This window comes from Dermochelys coriacea, chromosome 5, assembly GCF_009764565.3.
Source record: "Dermochelys coriacea isolate rDerCor1 chromosome 5, rDerCor1.pri.v4, whole genome shotgun sequence".
NCBI classification, from domain to species: Eukaryota; Metazoa; Chordata; order Testudines; family Dermochelyidae; genus Dermochelys; species Dermochelys coriacea.
This window is the reverse complement of record NC_050072.1, coordinates 125,522,083-125,546,882: the sequence shown is the minus strand read 5'-3', so window position 1 is coordinate 125,546,882 and position 24,800 is coordinate 125,522,083. Positions and strand designations below refer to the sequence as shown.

Genomic DNA, 24,800 nt, shown 5'->3' with positions numbered 1-24,800 from the left:
TGAGTTAAGACGGCCCATCCAGGCTCTAAAGACAAGGAAACCTCCATGACTCGTAAATCACCTTCGATGAGTAGGCGTACGTTTCCTCACCGCATTCCTGCAATGGAATAAGAGAATGCACAAGTGAATATTTTCCAAGGTGAGAGCTGAGATGGAAAGATCCGTTCAGTCTTTGTAACATAACATCCCACAAATATTTCTGGCCTTACATCTCATCTTCATAGGCCTTTGTTCTAAGGTAGCAGCTTTAGCTGCTGTATATAGCTTGTTCTTTCTTGTTCCTCCATTATTTTTAGACAAAGTCTGCAACTAGTAGTCAGTACTGAAACTATAAAGATGGGAAGCACCAAGGGCCACTGATGTGCATAAACAGCCAGGTGCAGCATCACTAAGTGGTGGTTTCTGCTAATAGCCCATGCACAAGTGATGGAATCTGTCCAAAAGAATGTATACGGTGTGGTCATACACAGGCTGCTAGGTCAGTCTGAGATTAAAATGAACAACAGGCAGGATCGTCACCCTGAGAGTGCAGCCCTGGTTCTGGGTGCCGCAGCAGAATTTCCAGGCACACTGAGGAGGTAGCTCGGCCCCTCTTTAGATGGTGCCTTGCATGCTTGGGAAGGCGTGAAGCAGTAAGCCAACTCCCCAAAGAGATTACAGCCCCACGCACAACAGGCTCTGAAAGGCTCCTAGCATCCCCCCTGCGCACTCCCCAAGGCACAGCTTTAGTTTGACGCCAAGCTAACGAGAATGACTCTTCCACGCCAACATTTGTGGTTATTCCATTTCCTCTTTGGTTAATTATCCTCTTGATGCTAACGCTGAGTTATTAGCAGCGTTCTGCCACTCTCTTTCCAGATTTGTATGCCCTATGATCAGTGACTGCATGCCTTTGATGCAACTTCAGAGTTTCCTTGTGATTCTAAAAGTAACCCAGGGCTGAAGCCCCTTGAGGCCAGGCTACAGTCGCAGCCCAGACAGGCTCTCTCTGGCAGTGCGTTAGAATAAGCTCTCAAGGGGGCAGTTATTGAATTTTTTCTCTGTTATCTAATTGCGTGTCACACTTCACTGTTATTTCTTCTAAGTGTAATAGATTTGAGAAGCAATTGCTTCTCCAGATAGAAATATCCATAATGAACACAGCTGTATGGAGATGCTGTTAATGAAACGGTTTTTAAATTGCTGTAATTCCTTTTCATTTTTTAATTACTATGCTCTGTATAGCACTAAGCTGTTTATCAGTAGCATTTTCCTCCTTCTGTGATCTCGTTGAACATAGAGGAGTCTGTCAGACACCTGATGCGGGTTATCTTGCGCTCACCCGGTGCGTCCGAAAACCTGCTCTAGGCCTCTGGGTATTGCCATAATATACGTATTTAATTCACTTGTGTAATTATAGTCAGTTTGGACTGGAATTAATATTTACACTTTTACAGGCCGTTAATGGACACACTTCTCACTAGGAGGGTTCATCTTTTATTTATTAATGGAAGGAGGATTTTTTAGAAGTGTCCCTTTTCCAAACTCGGTAGTGGATTTCCCATGGCTCCTTTTGCTTTGTCCGTCCGATGTGGTAGCCATTGTAATGCTCAGTGCTTTCCTGCAGCCATCCCGGAGCTCTGTACAAAGCAGAGGGCTTTTTACACGTGTGACCTGCTGGAGGTCACATAGTGGGTCAGGAATAGAACCCAAGCGTTCTGACTTTCAATCTCGTGTCCTGGTTGCTAGACTACTCTCTGGCCACTCCAGAGTGACAGCCCCTGAGCCAGAAAGGCTCATTAAGAGCCACCCATGACCCCCTGGAACCGTAGAAGGCTTGTTGGCCTCCAGCTGCCTGTTCTGGCTGATCAGGGGCTGAGAAGTCTGCTAAAGCCAGTGGGAGGGGGGCTTAGGGGCAGTGAGGAACACCTGAGACCCATACAAGTGGCCCCAAAGAGCATAATGTTTTCAGGACCTGAGGTGGGGGGGTGGACCAGTGAGTGTCTTAAGAGCAGGAGACTGTTGCCCGCAGACTTGGCAGGCCTCCTGCCCAGAACTCCTAGGAGCAGCTGTTCCCTTCAGCTCTTCCAGGGGCAGTTGTCAGCTAATGGCTTATTTGAAGGGTTCTGTTGTAGTTATGGATGTGACTGCATTGTGGTACAAAACCTGTAGAGGAGATACTGGGAAAGCCGTGGCATCCAAAGGCAGATAATCTTCATAAAAATGGATTTCCCCCCACCGTATCCCCCCCCCTCCAGTTTCATAGGTATTGCACAATTTAAAAAATTCAGCTCCTCACAAATGCACTCTAGTGAATGAACTCTCTCTATAAATGTTGATGATTTGTGTTGATGTATGTGTGTGTTGAATTAAAAAAAAAAAGGCAATCAGCTCTGAGATTAAGTAAATTTTTGGAACTGTATTACTAGCAGTCATGCTGCAAAATCCTGTAATTAATGTAGGCACATTCTGGGCCAAAGAATAAAACGGAATCTTTGTTGTGTATCAGTGCATAAATCAATTGCATTAGAGGGCACAGAGATGGAGATTTAATTTAGAGAAAATTTTTCACCTTGTGGAAATAGGTTGTCAAGAAATTGATAGAATACCAGCCAGGAGTGGATTTGCTATCCAAAGTCCAAATTACAAAGAGATGAAACTGACCTTTCTAAATTGCATTTCCAAGTCTTAAGTGTTGCTGAAGCTGAAGGTGCTTTGCATATTAATACATTTAGGAGTGCTACCTTTTCCATTTTTGTTCATTAAAATGGTGCTTCTTCTGTCTGTTTAAATTGGGATTGAAGTGTAATGAGTTGCTTTTGTCCCCAGCTGTTGCATCACACTGTTTGTGACTAGCATTTATATTGCTTTGGCACAAATGTCTCATACATAGTTACGGAAGAGAGAAATGCTGATCTTTAGGTCATCCTGCAATTGGAACTCTCAAAGGGGCAAGGGGAATTTTGAAGGTGAAGTAACAGTTAGTAATTGCGCAACCGTATGCATTTAAAAACAGTGTTCATTTTCATCTTAATGTTGCCTAGATTCCTGAGCATTTCCTATTCAATGAAACATGCACCACTGTCTGTGAGGCTTGGCGGGGTTTTAATTTGTGCCATTCTGAGACCTTCCCCAATGTGTTTGCATTTATTTTCTCTGTTTGGTGCACTGTGTTCAGATTCCAGGAAAAAGGAAAAATGACACCCAGATTATACATCAAGATTAGGTGTCTAGGATTGAGAGGTCTATTCTTTAATGTCACATGGCTGCTTTTTTAAGGGCTAATGTCGGGTTGGGTTTTTTAATTAAACATTGACATGGGGTTCTGAAGCTAGTTGTGTGTGGTGATTTTGTTTATTTCACAACATCTCATTTTTATTTTATTGAATTTTAAAATTGCATTGAGTGTACTGTACTGTTTCCATCTTTGGCAAGAACAATTTGCAAACTACTCTCCCTGTAGTTGCCAAGTGAACATTAAATGTGATGAAAACCAGTCTTGTCACCTAACTTCACTCAAATGTCATTGAGTAATGACACCATAAACTGCCCTCCACCCCCAGTGTCTCTCTTTTGTGGGGGAGGATATTTAGCCGGTGTTGGGGGGGATTTGGACTTTTTATTGTCCTTCCTCTTGGGAGAGGAGTCCGTAGCAAGCTTCGAGCCAGTTCCTTCACCATGCTGCCAGCAGCTCCCGGCCCAGTGGGGGCTGGGCCTGGAATGCATTGCAGGTCCCTGAATGGCGGTTGGCTCTTTGGGAGCCATAGCCAGCAGGTGTGCATTAGAGCTGCCTAGACACCAGCTCCCCAATGTCTGTCCTTGCCCCCGGGGATACAGCAGAGAACCCGCCCTTCTGGGTTTTCCTCAGCAGAGTGAAATAAAGCAGAATCATGTCGCTGTCCTGGCTTCCTTCTCTCCACATCTACAGCAGCAAGTGAAGCTCGACAGGGCAGCCAAGAACACTCACTCAAACACAGACAGGACTAGGGCCCTTGCACAGGGCAGCACCATAAAACACGCCTTCTCCAGGTGCAAGGACACGTCAAGGCAGCTCACATAATCAGGTCAGCCCCTTTGATCTCCAGCATTATTTGCACTTTCAGTTCACTGTAGGCTAATGCTTGAGTAAGGGTCTCCGCTCTCATCGAGCGCTTTGCTATTTATTGACTGACCCATTTGAAACAAGAACTGGTCTGGTCAGTGACAAATGCACAAGACTAGATGGGCCAGTCCTGCTGGCACGCAGGGGCGGGGGGAGTAGCAAAGACGAGGAATCCCTTTGCAGCTCTCACCAGTGTTTGAAGTGGGGAGGAATTCAAAGGAACGGGATCCACTGCCCAGGACAGACATCTCAGGGGATCCGTCAGAGCCATCAGTGCTTCTCAAGCAGCCCCAGGGCCCACTCATCCAGCTCTGGCCTCACTGATGCTGCTGGGGCCAGCAGTGAAAGGGGGCTCCACTCCCCGGTTGGTAACCCCTCCAGCGCTTGGCACTCAGCAGCAAGCTCCTGGTAGAGTGGTGGGAGGGAATAATGCAGGGAGAACACCTGTTGCACTCCCTCCTGAAGCACAGATTGCAGACTCCATGAGGTCAGGGGGGACTCGCGCTCCAGTTCGTTACACTGTGACAGCACCTACCAGGCCAGGTCCGCACCATGCAAAGGTGCTGTACATACAGCTCGATTTGTAAGACCCTTGTGACAGGGTCTTTCATTTGTTAACACACAGGTTCATGAAATATATCCAGATGAAGTTGCTTAGGTTTGACTCCTTTATGCATCTGGCTCATCCGGGCTCCATCTCCTGAATCCAGTAGCAGAACAGCATCTCGATGAATGGTCTATATTTACATTTGAGCCAAGTCGTAATGTCGTGGCCGAAGGAGGAGAGCAATACCACACTTCTAATTAGAGAATAAGCCTTTAAAACTCTGTTGAATGCTGTTATGTTTTGCATGGTGGTAACACTTACGTACGATTTCCAAGAGAGGACCTGGCCCACAATGAGTATGAACTTCAAAGAAATGGTTCAGGCGGTTTAGTCCACAATATAGATGAGAAGTGACTATTCGGAGTGCGTAGGAGATCTCTTAACAACCAGCCTACAAGTTCTATTTTAGTCAGAGCCACAGTTATCTGTCCATATGTACAGGCTCTAATGCAAAGTCCTTCAGCCTGTGGAATTTAGTGCGTGTCTGAGCAGCAATCAGGTTTACATGACGGGAGCAATTACCATCTAGCGGGGCGCTAATCCATGAACTCAGACTCGCATATCAAGATGCTCAGTAAGTCTGTAAAAAAGAAAATCTCTTGTGCAAGTGCCTAAATTATATGCTTGCTTGATAGATGGCTCCACGTCCCTGGGGTGGATGGGAGGTATTTTCAGAATTAGTATCATGCCAAAACGCATGCTCATCTAGTGTTCTACAGCTTTCCAGCCTGACGCCCAGAAGAGAGTGGCAGCCCAACCAGGCCTTATCCTCGTCCACGCACTTGCTTCTCCAAACTTCAGCTTGATCTAAAAGTCCATATTCAGATCCATAACTATTGTATCTATATTCCTTGCTTGCTCAGTGGTCTGTTTCTGACAGTCTTGGGAGTGGGAATCCCTTGGTAACACCCAGCCCTAAATCCATATTCACCCTGGAGTCGGTATAAGCTTTGATAACCTGTCAGAAGCCAGGCTATTCACGGTTTAGGCTGATATGCCTTTCAAGCAGTTGCAGTTGGGGCCTCCCCACCTTCCACCCTCCCCGAGACGCTGCACTGGCCTTGGTCAAGCATAGAGAAATCAGCCTTTGTCCCAAGCTTTCTGGCTCGTTTGGATTTCAGGCTTATAGCAATGCGCTTATTTTAGCTGGAGATTACTTTACAAGTTGTCTAAACATTGCAAAAACGTGTCAAACCAGGGCCAGACTGCTCTGACTGGTGTACACGGGGAGTAATTCCACTTGAAGTCGTGAGTCACATCCATGTAAGCCTGGGTGAGAACAGAAGATACCTCTGGCATCTTCTACCAACGTGTAGAAAAATATTTACTGAGGGCCTGGTCATGCACTCTCAGAAGCATGCATAAAGAAAAGAAGTACTTGTGGCACCTTAGAGACTAACAAATTTATTAGAGCATAAACTTTCGTGAACTACAGCTCACTTCATCGGATGCATTTGGTGGAGTGAGCTGTAGCTCACGAAAGCTTATGCTCTAATAAATTTGTTAGTCTCTAAGGTGCCACAAGTACTCCTTTTCTTTTTGCGATACAGACTAACACGGCTGCTACTCTGAAAGAAGCATGCATGTAACTCCCTGGGCGCAAGTAGGCTGAGACGATCAATGTGAACTGAGTTACACACATGCTTAAGAGTTTTCAGGACTGGGTTTGTAGGATAGAAGAGCCCAGATTTTTGGAATCCAGAAACCTTATGTGTATCAGTGAGACCAGTGCTGGGTTTTGGAAATCTTAAATCTCATTAAAACATTTCCTAAGCCCTTGCAATGTAACTTGGCTAGCAAAAGAAAATCTTAGGTCCTTTTCCCTGTACATTTTGGGAAGAGCTAGGGCATTTTTTATGGTTCTTCAAATAAACATTTTATCCAAAGTGGTTTCTTAATGTATTCCTACTCCACTTATGATCTAAACAGAAGTGACAGGGCCCCTGCTGTTTGCAGACTGGCTTTCCTCAGAGTACCCTGTCATTTGAAGTTATCCAACAGGCTAACAATCTGGCCCCTCTTTCAAAGCAGCTAATGGAAATCCTTTATGGAGAACTGAGGCTGACACTGCTATAGCTTTCCCACCTGTTTGATAATGTTGCTGAGGGACATATTATCAGCCAGTGCTAGAAGAGATGTTGTTAATTGCTCTGTGGAGATAGTCACTGTCAGGTACAGAATGATCTATCACTGTGTCGTGTCTTCTTGGAGAACACAGCTGAGCCAAAAACAAAAAAACCACTCCACATACCAGAAGGTTGATTTCTATACACTTCTATTTGAGGATTCGGCACACCAGTTGCTAGAACCATCCGTGGACTGGAATTTCAGTTTCTCAGGAAATTCTGCAATTTTGAAATTTCCCATGAAACAAAGTGTTTGTTTGTTTGTTTGTTTTTTAAAAAAAAAAGGTTTTATTTCAGTTGTCTGTATAATATGCGGAAAGTTTTTTCAAAATGGAAATAGTCCTTAAATGCTGAAATGGAATGTTTTGACATAATTGAACACTTCATTTTTTAAATGAGACTTCATCAAAATCAGCACATTCCATGGAAAGTTCCAATTTTGTTTAAATGGTATCTTCTGATTTAAAAATAAATGGACAGAATTTTTGACCAGCTCTTTTGACCAGTCACCATAACTTGAATAAGAGTTTTTTAAATTATTTTTTTCCTTTTAAAAAAAAAAAGCGAGAGAGAGAGAAAGAAAGAAAAAAAAAAACTCTGCATCTGTCACGTGCTGCCACTTTAAGCAATGCCAAAGCAAAGTAAGATGAAGTGTAGTTTGAGAAGTTGCCTATAAAGAATCCTCCCCCCCAACTACTGCCACACACACAGCCACCCTCTCCCCACAATTAGTTAACTCAGTCTAAGAAAAATGCCTAGGGAACTTTTAATTCAAAGGTTCAGTTTCATGACAGTAGTTTTGTTGCAACATATTTCCCTCAGTTACTGTGTCACAAAAACCATTACATCAATGTAAACAGTTTGGGTCTGAAAGTGTTTAAAAGGCGTTTATGGCAATGATTAGTGTCTACAGATATTCACGTTCTGCATTCAAAGCCCAGGGAGATGAATGAAGTAAGAAAAGGAAAAAGAGGTAAATGCTGTATTCAGCGAAGCTTTTGATTTGCTTCAGTAAAACAGGACCTTGGCGAAGAATAATTGTGCTAATAGACAGTCAGCAAAATGTGATTGTATTTTTAGAAGTCGCTTATTGTACTAGGCCAAGATTTTCACAAAGTCCCAGCAACTTCTGTGGTTCAGTAGGCATTGCTGGGCATTCAACACTTAGGCAGATGGTCTGATTTTCAGAAGTGTGGTTTTAAGAGATTAAGCCCTGGCCCTGTTTTTGAATTTCTTAGGTATAGCGGATATCAACTTGGCAAGTAGCAATATTGGGAATGAAAAATCCAGAAATATTAAAAATACTAAAAACATACTAAGACTTGGGGATAAATTCTGCTCTTGCTTTGCAAGTCAAACTAACTTGATTTTTTTTTTTTATGTGATTGCAATGTTGGTTGATAAAGGTAATAGTATTGATGTAATATACCAGGCGGGGCCAAGCCGTGGCTTGCGAGCCACGTGCGTCTCTTCAAGGGGTCAACTGCTGCTTGTGGAGCTTGGGGCTTCACCCCCGGGGGTGGGAGAGAGGAAGCGAGCTGGTGGTCACAGCTCCAGCCCCGCAGAGGGGGCGCCGTGGCTCACTGCTTCACCCACACAGGAGAGGGTGAGCTGGCGCTCGGAGCTTCAGCAGCACATCCTCATTATAATAGGAAATTGAGTCACTTTAGTGCTGTGATCTCCTTGCATGCTGCACACTACGGGCGGTGTTTACTGTTCATAAGTCACATTTGAATAGTTTTAGATTTAAATGTTAACCCTACATTAATTTTGTGGATGACGGTGACATCTTCAAGAAGATGTAAGAAATGCAAGTATGAAGAAGAAAACTGAAGTTTTCAGCCAGAATGGGAGGAAGATTTTGCATTCACTAGTAAAGATGGCAAACCCCTGTGCCTTATCTGCAATGCATCACACTCTCACTACAAAGCGAGCAGCTTGAAACGTCACTACAAAACGAATCACAGTAACTTTTCCTCTACATACTCTGACAAAGCCCTGTCCTTGTCTCCGTGGGTCCCGCATTTCCAGGTGGATTTTACTAGCCTCAGAGGCTCACTGTGACCCTCCACGTAGCCCTTCTCTCTCTAGAGGCAAGGGTCACCACCTACTGAGCCATTTTCATCATAAGACAGCGAAGGAGGTGAGGAAAAGCTATCCTCCCTTGCACAGTCTCTGTTGTCTCCCAGTCTCAGTGATTAATCGGGGGGGGGGGAGGGAGGAGCCCGGGCCGGCCCTCTACTCTGGGCTCCAGCCCAGGGATCCTAATAGTATCAGCTATGGTAGCTGACTTTTTAGAAACAGGATGTGTACAATTCCCTGGGCTACTTCCCCACAGCAGCCCCCACTTCCTCAAGATCCACTTTACCCTTACCTCAGGGCCTCCTTCCTTGTGCCTAATATGGTGTGTACTGCTCAGTCTCTCCAACAGCACAACTTCCTTGTACAGCTCCTGACATGCACGCCTACCTGACTAACTGGGAGGCTTTTAACTAGTTTCAGCCAGCCCCTGATTGGCTTCAGGTGTCCCAATCAACCGAGCATCCTCCCTGCCTTCTGGAAAGATCTTAATTGGCCCCAGGTGTCTTAATTGACCTGGAGCAGCTGCCATTTGCTTATTCTGGTAACAGAGATTTGTTTAGCCTGTGGCTAATATATCTGTCTCCCATTACTTTATTGAAGCCATTTGGCATTGTCCCGCTACAGTACCCTCCTGCATCAGAATTAAGGAAAAACAAGCTAACCATATTAAAATTACACCTCAACAGTCAACAGACATTACTTTTGGTGTTCAGTAAGGAAGCTGACACAACAAGTGAAGCTCGTTTTTTATGGCATGGAATATCGCTCATGCAAAATGTCCATACTGTGATGGTGAATTTGTTAAGAAGACTATTGTGGAAGTGGTTGCCATTTTAGATCCAAATATCACAAAACTTCAACAACTAATACAGAAAATTCTAATTTCACGCCACACTACAGAGAGGTAGATTTCGCAGATCAATGCTGATGTTGCAAGCAAGATGCAAAATGATCTAGAGAATTCTCTAGCTTTCAGCCTAAGCTGTCAACAAATCCACAGATATACAAGATAAGCCACAACTAGCAATATTTGTTTGCTATGTTTCCGTGGATGTAATTGTGAAAGAAGAAATGTTGGACTTAGTGGCACTAAAAAAAAAACCCGTGGTGTTGACGTGAAGAACGTACATGACAAAGCATTGACAAATGCCGATGTATCATTGGATAAACTTGTCAGTGTTGCAACGGATGGAGCACCTGCAATGGTGGGGGGGAAGTAGGCCTTATCGAACTTTTCAAAAGTGATCCCAAATTTCAGGAGTTTCTCGCTGTTCACTGCATCATCCATCGTGAGTATCTCACAGGCAGATACTTCAAGTATGGAAAATGTTATGAAAACAGTCCTGGAAATTGTCAATTTCATCCGCTTGAATGGGAAGACTCATCGACAGTTCAAAAATTTCATTGAAGAGCTGGATCTTGTAGCCAAATGTAACGACGTCTCTTTCTACTGTATTGTGAGGCAGTTCTCAACCAGCAATGTCTTAAGTAGGTTTGTGGAACTGTTGGAGCTTATCAATGCTTTCCTTGAAGAAAAGGAAAAGTCCTATCCACAACTAAAGATGAGCAATGGATGCTGGATCTGATGTTTTTCACTGATATTATGCAGCATCTTCAAACTCTCAACTTGGCACTCCAAAGTAAGATTATTTCTGTCCTTACTTAGATAGCCTTCAGCTTCCAGAACAAGTTAAAGCTTCTGCAAAGAGGCATTGTGTCAAGAGACTTCAACCGCTTTTCTCATCTCAAGAGTAGGGTAAACACATTCCCTGAAATCTAAGTAGAAGATCACTAACGTGAAGAATACAGAGGTAAATTATAAGGACTGATTGATGACTTTCAGGCCAGGTTTGAAGATTTTGTAGAAACTGAGATCCTCCTTCACTTTCTTGTAAACCCATTCATAGTTGATGTGACCAGTGATGGCTTTCCAATTCCCAAAACTGTGGTTACAGAAACATCTATTGTAGAAATGGAACTATTGGAACTCTAGGAGGATCAGGCTCTAAAGATGATGCATAAATCACAGTCTATAATCAAGTTCTGGAAGCAAATGCCAGGAATGAAGTATCCTCAACTCAAAAAGACTAGCATGCGACTTATTTCCATTTTTGGCACAACATACTGCTGTGAATCACTGTAGTCCGTGATAAAATTTGTAAAATCGAAATGTCGTGCAGTCCTTACAAATCAATATCTGACTGAACTCCTTCATACTGCCTTCACAACATATCAACCAGATTTCCAAAGATTTATGACGAGGATGGAGACCCACAAAGCCTCTAGCTCTAGCAGTAATTAGCCATGATACAGTAAGTAGGATGCTAATATTTTTAAAAATGCATGTGTAAAGGTTGTTCGTGTCTTGCGGCTCCCAAACTTCTGAAGATTATTGTATGTGGCTCAGAGGGTCAGTAAGTTTGGCTACCTCTGTAATATACTTAGACTTGCGTAAGGCATTTGATTTGGTACTGCACAATATTTTGATTTAAAAAAAAAAACTAGAACAATGTAAAATTGGCACACATTACATGGATTAAAAACTGGCTAACTGATAAGTCTTGAAATGTAACTGTAAAAGTGGAATCATCATCAAGCTGGACTCTTCAATCTGGCAGAGAAAGGTCTAACACGAACCAATGGTTGGAAGTTGAAGCTTGATAAATTCAGAATGGAAATAAGGCATCATTTTTTAAGAATGAGAGTAATTAACCCTTGGAACAATTTACGAAGGGTTGTGGCGGATTCTCCATCCCTGACCATTTTTTAAATCAAGGTGGGATGTTTTTCTAAAAGCTCTGCTCTAGGAGTTATTGTGGGGCAGGTCTCTGGCCTGTGCAATGCAGGAGATCAAACTAGATGGTCACAATAGTCCCTTCTGGCCTTAGCATCTATGAATTCCTGTTTGGTCCAATGGCACCTGAGTAACCCAAAGCAGGACATGGGGCCCAGGTTATTGCAGCCACATTATATAGCCTATATGTATTCTACAAATGCTCCATGAGTGCAAGACCAGCACGAGGACGCCTATGTAATGGTACCATTGTTGTGGGGGGTGGGCATGGGGCAGAGAGTCCATGCGCACACACTGTAAACCGTAACATACAGCTCCACAGCAGCTGCTGCTGCGTGGATCCACTGGCTGAAAGCTGTGCTGCCGTGAGCTGTAACTGCTCCTGCAGCAGCCGTGGTGGGGTTGCGTGGGCTGCACCCCGTGCTCTACTCTGGGCATGTTGGACCCCACCCCCCGGAGGTCATCCAGTCCAACCCCTTGCTCAAAGCAGGACCAACCCCAACTAAATCATCCCAGCCAGGGCTTGGTCAAGCCGGGCCTTAAAAACCTCTAAGGATGGAGATTCCATCACTTCCTGAGGTAACCCATTCCAGTGCTTCACCACCCTCCTAATGCAATAGTGTTTCCTAATATCCTAGATCTCCCCTACTGCAACTTGAGACTATTGCTCCTTGTTCGGTCATCTGCCACCACTGAGAACAGTCTAGATCCATCCTCTTTGGAACCCCCTTTCAGGTAGTTGAAGGCTGCTTTCAAATACCCCCTCCCTCTTCTCTTCTGCAGACTAAATAATCCCAGTTCCTTCAGCCTCTCCTCATAAGTCATGTGCTCCAGCCCCCTAATCATTTTTGTTGCCCTCTGCTGGACTCTCTCCAATTTTTCCACATCCTTCTTATGGTATGGGACCCAAAACTGAACACAATACTACAGATGAGGCCTCACCAATGCCAAATAGAGGGGAATGATCACGTCCCTCGATCTGCTGGCAACGGATAACAGCACTGTGCACAACTGACTACATGCATTCTGCCCACCTCTGTTGTTATCTGCCTAATTGTCACTGATTTTGTTGGGAGTTAAGTGCATGAAAACCTGCTGAGGATCTGGATCTTAGTAACTTGCCCCTCTTTGATTTTCGGGCACAGCAACATGGGGAAGAGAAACTTAAAAAGTGACAGTAAAACCACACGGCCTAGCAGGAGCAGGCTCGGGATCTGTAGCTACTTAGCAGAGACCTCGGTAACAAATGTGTCAAGAGGCCCTGAACATTATGGGGCTGGGAAGGGGAACAAACTCCCATCAAACGTGCTTGAGGGTGCTTCATTTAAACAGCCATAGCTTTCAAACTACTACACCAGGGATTGGCAGCCTTTGGCACGCTGCCTGCCAGGGTAAGCCCCCTGGCAGCCAGCACATCCCTCAGCCCGCGCCACTTCCTGCAGCCCCCATTGGCCTGGAGCGGCAAACTGCAGCCTGTGGGAGCTGCGATTAGCCGAACCTGTGGACGTAGCAGGTAAACAAACTGGCCCGGCCCGCTAGGGGGCTTACCCTGGCGGGCCGCGTGCCAAAGATTGCCAATCCCTGTACTACACTGATTGTTTTCTCACCCTTATGCAGGATGGTGAAAAACGTCATCCAGTATTTCTAGTTGCAGCCAGCATGAGCACAGTTATTGTGACTGGAACACAGGCAGAGGGGGAAGGTGCTGGGCAGGAGTCAGGCTGTCATGCTGACGTTACAGGGAAAAGATGCTTAAACCAACTTATCTCCAGCTTTCCAAAACCGTTTGCCTTGTGGCTGCATTTGAGCCCAAAACAACATCCAGACCCAAAAAATTGGAGAGAATTATGAACAAGTGAAAAAAGTGGGCTGGAATGGAATGTTGAACCCAGCTGTAACGGTGCGGTCACTGCAGTTGGCTACAAATAGTCGGTGAAATGGAGCTAACAAAGTGCTGCCCACTCTTAAATATTCCCCAGCGGTTGCTCAATGGCGCAATGAGTTAATGTAGTTGCCTTCCAGCTACAAAGTCCTGGATTTAAGTTACAACTTGGGCTCTCGGGTGGAGTGGGTGTTCAGCGATTTCATCAGAATTCCTAGTAAATCTGTCTCCATGTTGCATATCACCATGCAGCTTTGTACATGTGTCAGGATCTTCACAGGAAACTGGGGACAGACATGGCAAGGGGGGGGTGCAGACCAGGGTTGAGGGTCACTGGCAGAGCTGTGTGATGAAGTGTATCTCCCGCCACTCTGCTCCGATACTCTTCATAAACCAGCAGTAAAACAAACAATAGCACATTTAAGTCAGGACGGTCTCTCTTCTTTCAGCTAATTGAAGGCCGTTCTTTTCAGGGCCTTCGCTGTGTCCTTATGCTAAGCACAGCGTTGCTGAAGAAATGTAAATTCAGGGTAGTAAATGGATTGAGCAGATGGAAGTGTCAAAGTGGAGACAGGTGGGAAATGGGTTAGGAGAGTTGCTGATTTCCAGCACTTTTCCCAAGATTGAAGTCTATTGTTTTGAAGTCTATTGTCTATTGTGAAGGTAGCCAGATGTTCTGGTGATGGGGTGTCTCGGAACAATCACGCTGATACCAGTGAGAGCAAAGGTGGCCCGGAAGCAATTCCTCACCTGGGTAGCCTGTTGGTAATGAAAATCATTTGGTCCTGTCTCTCTGCCTAGTAACATGGGGTGCTCTGTGGACAATTTCAGGACTGTTTGTAATTCGCTAGGCATGGTGGAGTCAAGGATTCACAAACTCTGCATTAATCTCACACAGGCAGCCATCTGTGGGCAATTCGATGGAGCCAGTGGTGAGTGTGGGCTGTGTTTCCCTCCCACTAGAACGGATTTGTACATGCTACCTGTTGCAAGGAGGAGGGGCCATCCAGTGAGGATGTGATGAGGGCAATGATTGAGCCTTCAGAGCCCGATTCTGCCGTCGGTAAGGTCTGTCACTGATTGCAGGACCAGGCTCCTCAGAATTACGGTACAAACTGAGGAAAGGCATGTGTTCAGCAGAGGCCTGGGAGCCATGATTTGATGCAGAAATCTGTTTTATTCCACTTGGCTTGGAAATTGGTGGTGCTGATTCTCCCTGTTCTCTTGGTCTGAGGAGCAGAGGCTAACAGTGCCGGGATTCCTGTAATAGGGTCACAATCACCAACACACGCGGGCAGCTGCTCCACCTAACATCACACACGTACTGTATGCAAGTGTTTTTAAGTCATTTTATCCTGAAGAGGAGCTATTTAACATAAGTTACTCTGCATTCTTCATGAAATATGCATTAAGCAATTACAGCTGAAAGGAAGAGGGATAGGGCAGGCATACTTGCTGCAGGCAATGTGTCCCAGCAGCTGCAAAGACATGTAATGTATTATTAAATACCTTGATTATTAGGAGGGGGACCGTTCCTATTATTAGGGTCTGTCTAGGCAACAGTATTTAATAATCCTCTAGATCTGAAATTGCTTTTTGTTATGCTAATGAACAGTGTTAGCATAGATATGAATGGCGTTCTGTATTATTTGAAAGCTTTGGTGCATTAATTAGGCAAGTTCACCTGCTGGGAGGGCAGTGTATTTATGGCTTGCTCCTTCAGCTTGTTTTATCAAAGAAGAAGAAAATGACCTAAGCACTCTGCTCTTTTGGAGAAACAGGGCTGCTGTTTCTGGCTTCTTTAGCATCGTTGTAAACTGATGGTGTCATTACACTGCTGTTAACAGAAGCTACATTTCCATGGGCTTGTAATCAAGGGAAAAACCAGCTGCAGATATCTGACTTTGCCCTCAAGTGAGGGTCCCTGGTATGTAGGGTGGTTATACCACATTCGGTCTCCTTCTGAACAAACGATTGGCAGCAGGTGCCAGTCAGAAGTAAATCTTTCTGACGCCATGGCCCGTGGCACAGCTCACCTCTGCTGCTGACTGCCTGGTAGCCCTCTCCCAGCCCTTCTGTCCCAATCCCCAGCCAGTCAGACCCTGCTGGTCCAGGCCTGGTCTGACCGGCTGGGCTGTAGTTGGCAGGAAATGTAACAACCGTGAAAAATCAGCAGAAGGGCTGGGGTGTCCAGCTGTAGCAGGATTCTCCAAGCCTTAGGGTCACGTTCTCTGGTTCCTGGCATGAGTGGCCCTCACCCCTCCAGCTGGGCTGGGGGATGTTGGCAGGACAGATCGGGGTGGGGGGTATATGCCTGTGTGTACGGCGGCCAGAAGCAATGAGCCCGAAGCAGATGTGGTCCTTTGTTGAGGATGGTCTTTGGGGTCAGGCTGGGCCTTAAGCACAGGCGCCGCGAGAGGCTGCTTGGGGGCCTGCTCCTTTGGAGTGGATGCACACTCGGCAGTTCGTGGACATTCTTCCTCCTTTCGCACAGGACGAAAAGCGAGTTCATTGCCAGACTCTCCAGCCTGTGCCTTGGACCCCACTGTGCTGTGCTGAGGCCCTGGAGGGCTGGAAGTGGAAGCAGTAAGGGAAATTGTCAATCCAAGTCCTGTATTTCCTGACCCCTGTGGCTATCGCATGGCCACTTGGCCAACACCCTGTCGTGTGTTTGGCCCAGCCCTTTCTGTTCTCTGTCCTCCTCCAGAGCCACCCTGTCACGGACACGCACAGGCTGGGGCCTGTCTCCTCCCTCGACCCACACAACTCAAACCCACTGCTGCTGCCTCCCCCCAATGCGAGAGTTCACACGCATCCAGGGTTTTCCCATCTCCCACCGACTCCATAGGGACATAGGACTGGACAAGATCTCCTGGGTCATCGGGTCCAATCCCTGCTTTCACAGGCAGCCCCTCGTATAATCCCCGCAAGAAACATATCCAGCTCCATGTTAAAGCTAGTCAGATTGCCTGCTCCCCATGGTTCCAGAGCTTCGCCGCTCTGGTGGTTAGACACCTGCTTCTCATTTCCAGCCTGTATTTACTGCTGGCCGGTTCGTACCCCCTCTGCCATGGCAGGCCCCCTCTCCGCTCCACTTTAAATGCTGCTCTTAGGGGTGCTCTGACCACGTCAGTTCCTCTTGGAAGCCCTCCATTAGCTCAGTACCTCACACCCAGTCTTTGTTCTGGCTTTTAAGGCTCTCCCAGCTCTGCTCCTGCCACAGTATCCCATGGCATAACTCCCATCTCCAGTCCGCCAAGAACATGCGTCCCAGACCCTCCACCTGCAGAGGTCCCTGCGCTGCCCCCTGCCCAGCGTCGCCCTCCCTGAATGGCTCTGCAGGGCCATTGCCCTTCCGTCGCTGGGTGCGGTGCCAGAGCTGGGTGCAGCACAGCTGAGGGTAGTGTGCAGCTTCCGGGTTAATGGAGACCAGTGCTGCCAGTTAGCAATCTGGCAGCCAGCTCCATTGAGCTACTTGGTTCATTACACTCCTCTTGTGACTTTCTGGCCCCTGGTCTGAACTGGCTCGGGCAGGATCGCGCTGCTGGAGCAGGGCACGGAGAAGAGTCTGTGCGTGCCAGAGGACAGGCTGTGGTGCCGTGTGGGTGGAGCAGGCTCCATCACACCAAATGCGTGGCTGGGTGCTTGGAGCTGGGCAGTGAATTGTCTAGGCAGCATGTTTCATACAGCCTCGGCGTCTCCCATCTCTCGGGCTCTCTGAAAGGACCTGGCTTTGTTTCACCAGTCGCAGCATTGGGTCCCTTATAATGACAATGTTCATTCAAGGTGAAATGTCAAGAAAATGGGGAGGGAGGATAGCGCTTTCCCCGCTGCTCCCTCTCCCGTGGGATGGGTGTGGAGAGCTCTCTGCCTGTTTATCTGCCTTATCCCCAGTGCATTGCTGCGTGGCGTAGCACTTGCTCAGCGTCCGGTGGAGTGATCGCTGGGCAGGGTGTGGAGGGGAAAGGAGTGTCGCTGTTGGGCCGCTCCTTTGCTCTGAGCGAATGTTAAGGACACTTGTTCAGTGTGTCACCATCAACTCATGCGGGTGCTAAGGAACTGGATAAACCCTTCGCTCCGAGCAGTCCAGCCATGTCCCTGTGAGCCACATGCCGGCTGCAGACACCAGCACGCTGAGAAAGAGAACAATTATTGGCTGTCTTAGGAGTACCCTGCTAACCTCAAAAATGTCCCCCAGAAGTGTCCCAGCCTGGGATTTTGAAAATGCGGTAATGTGTTGTCCTAGTGCAGAAGCAAATTGTCTTGTGAATAGGGGCAGCTGGTTGCTTTGAGGACACTAACTGTTCTGGGGTGACTTCATAGTATTGAGCATTCTGCTGGGAACATGAAGAATAATGTTAACACTTCTTTCTTCCTTAATATTATGAAAAGTAGCACATGACTCCACTCTTCTTGCCTGAGCAATAGACCTGAAGACATTTAACAACCTGCTCTCCAGTTCAGGCCAGATTCTTTCAATTCATATGCACCGATTTCTCTGATCCTGCTAATTTAATGGCAGACTCATAAGCCATTTACCAGCAAAGGAAATCCACAATGAGCTGAAGGGAAGGGAACAATATATCTCCTCATAAGAACGTATTTAGAGATGTTACCCTTGGCTTGCAGGAAATCATTTAGAGAGCAATTAAGTTTCAAAAGAGAATCATTCCTGTAAAAAATTGAAATTTAAATCAAGATTTAAAGCTTGCAAAGCTGTAATTACAAGGCCTGCAGTGATTTCTGCTCAACAGAGAAGGGTCATTTAATCAGAGAATTGCCTCAACAAATCAGGAAAAACTGAGCTTTCGTCTCTTCCCTAGGAGATGTTGTTTCTAGCACATGGAAAGAGAGCTTTTCCAAATGCTGTTTTCACAGAAGGGTGACAGGTTGTTTTTTGCTAGAAATTAAATGTTGATCTTACTTGTAAAGTAATGCTGCATCCTAGTGGAAGCCACTGTGGCAAGATGGTCCTAAGGAAGCAATGCTAGCCACGCTACCACTTGATTCCTTTTGCACCATGTCTAGCAGCCAGTGCCTGCTGTTTTTATGTCATCCCCGACCCCCACACCCTGCAGGGATCCAAGATTTGGGCATGTGCAGTGCTTTGTTCTCAGTACTAGAGCCCACAGGTGGTGATGACAGCCGCTGCCCTGTGTGCCAGGTGGTGAGGCCTGTGGCCCAGCCCTGCCCTTACTGCTGTACAGAGCAGAACAGAGCCCTGTGGTGCCCAGGGCCTGGAGTCCAGGGGTGGCTCCTCCAGGAGCTCTGCACCAGGCGAATGGGGTGTGGGTTGGAGGATGCTCTTGATGCTTAGCAGCTCGAGCAGTTGCCATGGAACTGACTTGCCTCTTGCGTGGACAGCCTCCGGGTCATTGCATTTGCCTGTAGTTTGATGCCCATGGAAACGAGGGACGCGGCTCGCTACATACAGCCACTGTATCCTGTGCAGTTAGGCAACGCCTGCCCTTGTGGGACAATGCGCCAGGCAGACTAGCCAGGGCAGCTCTGAGATGTGCCCCCCGTGCTATTCACCAGAGGGAATGTTGCAGTTTGATTCCTCCCCCCGCCACCATGCCCCTCCCCCTCAAGAAGGGGGAATTAAGGCTCATTGATACAGCTGGGAGCCTGAGGAGAAAGCCAGGGCCAGAAAATACTTTATACGGCACCTTCAAACCAAATCCGTGCACTCTTGGGCTCGCTCAGGGCTGGGTGGCGAGATGGCTTTGGGCAGGAGCGCAGGGGCACAGAAGAAGCCGCTTGCCCATGCACCGCTGCCAGGACTCACTGCTGCCCCTCCCAGGAGCCAGGCGTGAAGAGAGGGCCAGGAGATGCAGGGCCACAGCAGCACCGCCCCATCCTGGCTGGCACACGAGTGGGGGTGCTGTTCCCATCCCCCGACCGTGCCCAAGGAGCTGCACTGGCAAAATTCTGGCTCCTTGTCCTAACCCCATTGCCACATTAGCTACCGGAGACACAGTCACCTGGTGGGACAGGGCAGCCCCACACTACCCCCTGTGCAAGGCTGTGGCCAGAAAGCCCTGACCCAGCCCATAACTCACCTCTGTCTTTGTCAAGGCCGAGGGAAAGGCAGGGCCCTGCTGTTCTGGGAGGGTCCAGCTGAGCTCGGGAGAGGAGGGCCTTGCTCTGTCTGCAGGTGCTCCAAGGGTTGGACTCCGCGGGGCTTGGGGCCCTCGGCAGCAGGAATCCAGCCGCCTGCTGATTCGAAGGATATTGCTGGACCCCTCTCGGAAGGGGTTTCGCACAGGTGCCTGTTACCTGCTAGTGGGGGTGGGCGCTGCATGGGGTTGGGAGCCGGAAAGCTGCAGCCCAACTCCTCTGCAGCACCTGAGACCCCCAGGCTGCCCCGGGGAGAGTTCGGCAACCTCCCCAGCCCTCTTGCAGGGGCTGACTGAGCAGGCGTTCATTTAAAAGGCTGAAATGTGTCACCTCTCCAGGCCAGGGCCCTTGGCTTTTCCCGGCCCGAGTCCCTAGCTAGTCACAGCAGGGAGCTGGCGATGCTTAGCTGACTTGGAAGGGGCCACCAGCTGTTCTCAGGCTGCCCCGCCCCAGTGCAGCTTCGGCCCCCCAAAGACCAGACCATGGCCTTGCTGGGATCCCTGGGGAAGGAAAGGGCTGAAACCCCAGAAGTTTCTGGGAATGAAGGCTCAAAGCCATTGAAAGGGCCCGTTATCTCTGGGGCCTGCTGGGCATAGCTCCATGTGGGCGAGCGTCAGCACAGAGCCAGGGTTCCCCTCTGGCAAGGACCGGCTGTCTGTGCTGGTGCAGGGAAGACCTTGCTCGCTGCTGTGAGCTGCTAGCACAAGACAAAAGGCTGGTCTGAACGTTCTGTGCGGGTGGACTTTTGTCTCGCTGTTCTTACGCAGCAGCGGCACGTCGCCAGCAAAGAGGAGCCGCATTTGGATGCCGACCCTTTAATTGTGTCGGGGGGGGGGTTGTGCAGGTACTAACACCCTCTCCTTTGCTTCCTTCGCAGGAGCAGTCAAGGTTTTATGCACATGAAACTGACAAAAACCAAAGAGAAATACATCCTGGGTCAGAACAGCCCCCCGTTTGACAGCGTTCCAGAAGTCATCCACTACTATACCACCAAAAAACTGCCCATTAAGGGTGCAGAACACTTGTCCCTGCTTTACCCTGTAGCTGTCCGGACCCTATAACACTCCAATCTCACTCCTTCCTGTGGATGGGAGGTGCCGGGCAAGCAATGAAGCAGGAATTACTGCTGCATCGATGACCAGAACTCAGAAACTCGAGGTTGAAATGGAGATGTCCTGCCTTTCATTTCTGATACGTGCTGGCTGTCTGAAAACTGTTAGACAGTCCTATGTGTATGGTACTTTGCACTACTGTGTTTCTATTTCCATGTGATGAGAACAAATAGCCTTCCTGGGGGATGTTTCTGTGAATGAAAAATTGTTTCCAAATCCAAAGAACTGCTGTCAAGGGTAAATAAAGCAAACATCTTCCTTTGGTCAGGAAACTCCAAGGATATTTGTTCTTTCACTCTTCTGACTTAATACCAATGTATGATCAAATAATCTTCCACCGGTGACATGCTGTCCTTAACAGACACTGAAATGGATGCAGATTCTTTCAGGGCTCAAGGAGAAATCTGCCCATGACCGGCTTAACATGCAAGTCCTTACAGCTCTGCCCACTCACCCCATGTTAGTGTGTCTCTTCATGCTCTGTTTGTCAGGGTGATCCAAACACAGGAATCTTTTGTCTCGCTCAGTGTGACTAGGAGATCTTAATGAGTAATTTTACAATAGCAAAATGTGCTTGATTATTTATGAATAGGGTATGTAATTAAAATAGTGGTTTAATATATATTTTTTATCCTTTTTTGGTACATTAATAAATCTCTGAGGGTTACTGTGTTCATTTTGCAAGTGTCATTCCGAGATCAAGGCAGGCAGTTGATTCTCATTGTCTGCTGTGCCAGTGCAGTGTGCGCTGACGTGTCAGCAGTGGGAGTACGTCATCTGAATGTGACCATGTGCTGGGTCTCAGACCTTAAAAGGCTGTCAGAGGCCACGCTTCTTGTGTACATTTTATCTGGGCAAATAATAGTCCCACTGGGGCAACTGACCCACGGCATCCAACATCCTTTCCACCTCCGGCATGGAAGAGCATGTGATGAATGGGTTTTCCAGCTCTCCAAGAGAGATGCACAGTGTAGGAGAATGCGGCACTGCATGTTACAGGGAATTCTCGAAACTTTTGTGCGAAGAGCCTGGTGCCCCTGCATCTGAAAATATGGTCACTGATATTTCCTCCCCCAGCAGAATATCCAGTCACGGAGTCTGAGGCCAGAAGTGACCACTAGATCATTCTGTCTAAGCTTCTGTACATCACAGGTCGCCTACACACTAAACCCAGAGATGGAAATGAGCCCAAGGTCTTGCAGCCCCCCAGAAATGAGACTATTACGTGCTACAGGCACAGTGCAGGAGAGAACAAAGGGCACCGGTTTCCTGGCAGGGAAATTAAGTGAGAGATACCCAAACAAGCCTGGCGCGTGACCCCCACCCACGCGCTGCAGAGGAAGGCAAAATCCCTCCAAAGTCACTGCCAATCTGACCTGGGGGAAATTCCTGCCCGAGCCCCCACATGGCGATCAGTTATACCCTGAGCACATGGGCAAGAACCAGCCAGCTGAGCTCCTGAGAGAGAGATTGCTTGATGCCACCTCCAAGCCTGGTCTAATGTCCCATCTCCAGCCATGGCCATCCCTGATGCTTCAGAGGAAGGAGATCCAAAAACCTCCCCTAATCCCAAATACATTGTGGGGGGAGGAATCCCTTCCTGACCGCTGCAGGTGGCCAGCTGAAGCCCTGAAGTATGAGCTTTAGGGATATAAGATGAAAGTGAGCCCAAGGGCTGTTGAGCCCTGACCTCTGCCATCACAAGCAACCCTGTCGTACCACATCTGTGCGTAGCTGTATCTCATTACTGTCAGATGCAGAAGCTGTACTACCTCCACAGTGCAAACGCAGCGGCCTCCCCAACTCAAACTGGCACGCTCTTTGTACACCTGCTGAATAGGATAACTGACAAACTGTGTTTGCACGTGAATGCTGGAACTGGTGAAATCCAGTAGCCAGGTAGTCCTGATCCTGGTCTGTCATCACCTTGCCGTCTAGAACACTGTGTATTTATATGTCAGTGACTGGAGCAGAGATTTGGTTACTTGCAGTTTACAGACTTTACAGACTGCAATAAGGCTGTGAAAATGTCTGTTATTTAATTCACCTTTCTCTCCACCTCTCTCCCCCTCATACATGCTTAGAAATAAGTGCTGATTGAGAAGTGTAATGGGATAATCATTACTCTAATGCCTGTAAAATACTGCTTCATTGTACTGTATAATGTGAAAAGAACCTCCAGGATGTTCCATAATGATGTTTCCAGATTGATAGTAAGCATTTCGCTGCCTGGTTTTTTTTAACCCTGTCTGTTCCAGATGAGAATTGGGTATAGGGAATTCCAGCATTAGTTAGAACAAGTCTGTGAGCTAGTTGTTAATACCAGGGATAGCTCTGTATAATACCGTGGTCAGCTCATGGATGTTCCAGCTGAATCTGCATTGCAGGAGGGTGGCTATGGTTTCCTTACCTTGAAGTGAGGGTTGTGTGGTGGTCTTTACAAATGGCTGAACTTACCCTACAGGTTCCCTGTTTATCTGCTCCTCAGTGACTCCCCCAGGACATAGGCAGGCAGTGAGATCCCAGATGTTAATTCTCAGATATGGGGATGTGGGGGGCCACTTTTGCTTTAACATTGGGGCAGGTGGGAGTGGAGAGAGCTTGTGACTTGGGCTACATGGTTCCCAGCGCATATAAATAAGGACGCTTCCTTCCTCCCTGGAGCAGGCCAGAGGCGAATTCCTAACCCCCCACTCCCTGTTCCTCCAGAGCAAGGAGGAACCCTGGGAAGGGTGTGTCCGAGTCCCCCTTGCCCCAGCCCCAAGGCATAACCTTAGCCTAGCCTTCCCTGGTGATCCAAACTTCCAAGCTGCCCTTTCCGCATCTTCAAGTGCATTTTGTTTTTATTCTGTAACTTGTCTCTCCGTGGTTTTGTGGTGGAATAATCATTTTAGATCTCTACGTCTTCACCACGATGAAGTGCAAAGACCAGGAGTCAGTTAACGGAGAGCCTAGCCAGGCTTTTATGAGCTGGGGGGCGGGGGGGGGGGGAGGAATTGTCAAATAGGGTTTTGTACAAGGGCCAGATCCAAATGCCATTGACGTCGGTGGGAGTGACGTCCATGACCTGTGGGTCTGGGCCGATGTGATTAAGGCAGTCAGATCAAACCCCTACAGCCATGTGTGTAGCACGTAATACAACTCTGAGGAACAACCTGAGGCCGGAGCTACCTTAGAAAATTAGGTTGGTTTAACTACATTAGCCAGGGGTGTGAGTAAACCACCCCCCAGAGCGGCATGGTTAGGCTGACCTTAGTCCCCATGTAGGCAGTGCTAGGTTGACCTCGCTGCCAGCTCTGAGAGGTGGGTCACCTACACGGCTGGGAGAGCCCCTCCCCTTGGCCTAGGTATTGCTGTACTGAAGTGCTCCTGGAGCATGTAGGTGTAGACAAGCCCTGAGTTTGGGAAAGGAAAGAGTCTCTCCAACCAATGGTTTCTAATGGCGGGGGAGGGGGGGAGGACTTTTGAAAAAATAAATTGCTCAGTAACTGCGGCATAAATAAAACCAGGAGTTTGTTTGCACTGTAATGTTGTCTTTGTTTATTTAAGTGATTGTGTGATATTTTTCCAGTTTAAAAAAAAAAAGAAAGAAAGAAACCCTTTGTAACGTACAGTGAAAATGTGGTCTGTTGCAGTTTGTGATATTGCTTATGGCTGAGAGAACAAGTAGCAATCATGCCTGTAAAGTCCATTAAAAGTTTATTTTAAAAAATTATAAACCTCTCCCTTTTCTTCCTCTAATTGTGGAGGTTTCCTCTTTGTCAGCATGTATTCAGATTTTCATGAACAGCGAACAATTGAAGCTATTCTTCTCTTGGAAAGCCACTTGCATTCAGGTTTCTTGGGTTTTGTAAGGCTGGCGTGTCAGCAGTGTGCAGTGAAAATAATTATCTCATATTCTATTTAGTCCACATTCTGCCAGGCATCTCAGCCCTATTCAATATTCTGCCTTGCCAACTATCTTCAGTTGTTTCATTGCCCCCAGAAATTCCCCCC

At 47.4% G+C, this 24,800-nt stretch overlaps 1 protein-coding gene across 1 annotated transcript in view; it reads left to right on the top strand.

Moving 5' to 3' along the window:
- Positions 1 to 24,519, top strand: part of SHB (SH2 domain containing adaptor protein B) — a 145,503-nt gene extending 120,984 nt beyond the window's left edge. The window contains exon 6 of the mRNA XM_038401820.2: positions 20,570 to 24,519. Coding sequence (XP_038257748.1) covers positions 20,570 to 20,753 — 184 coding nt within the window. The 3' untranslated portion in view covers positions 20,754 to 24,519. The remainder of the gene's footprint in view (positions 1 to 20,569) is intronic.
- The last annotated feature ends 281 nt before the right edge of the window (positions 24,520 to 24,800 follow it).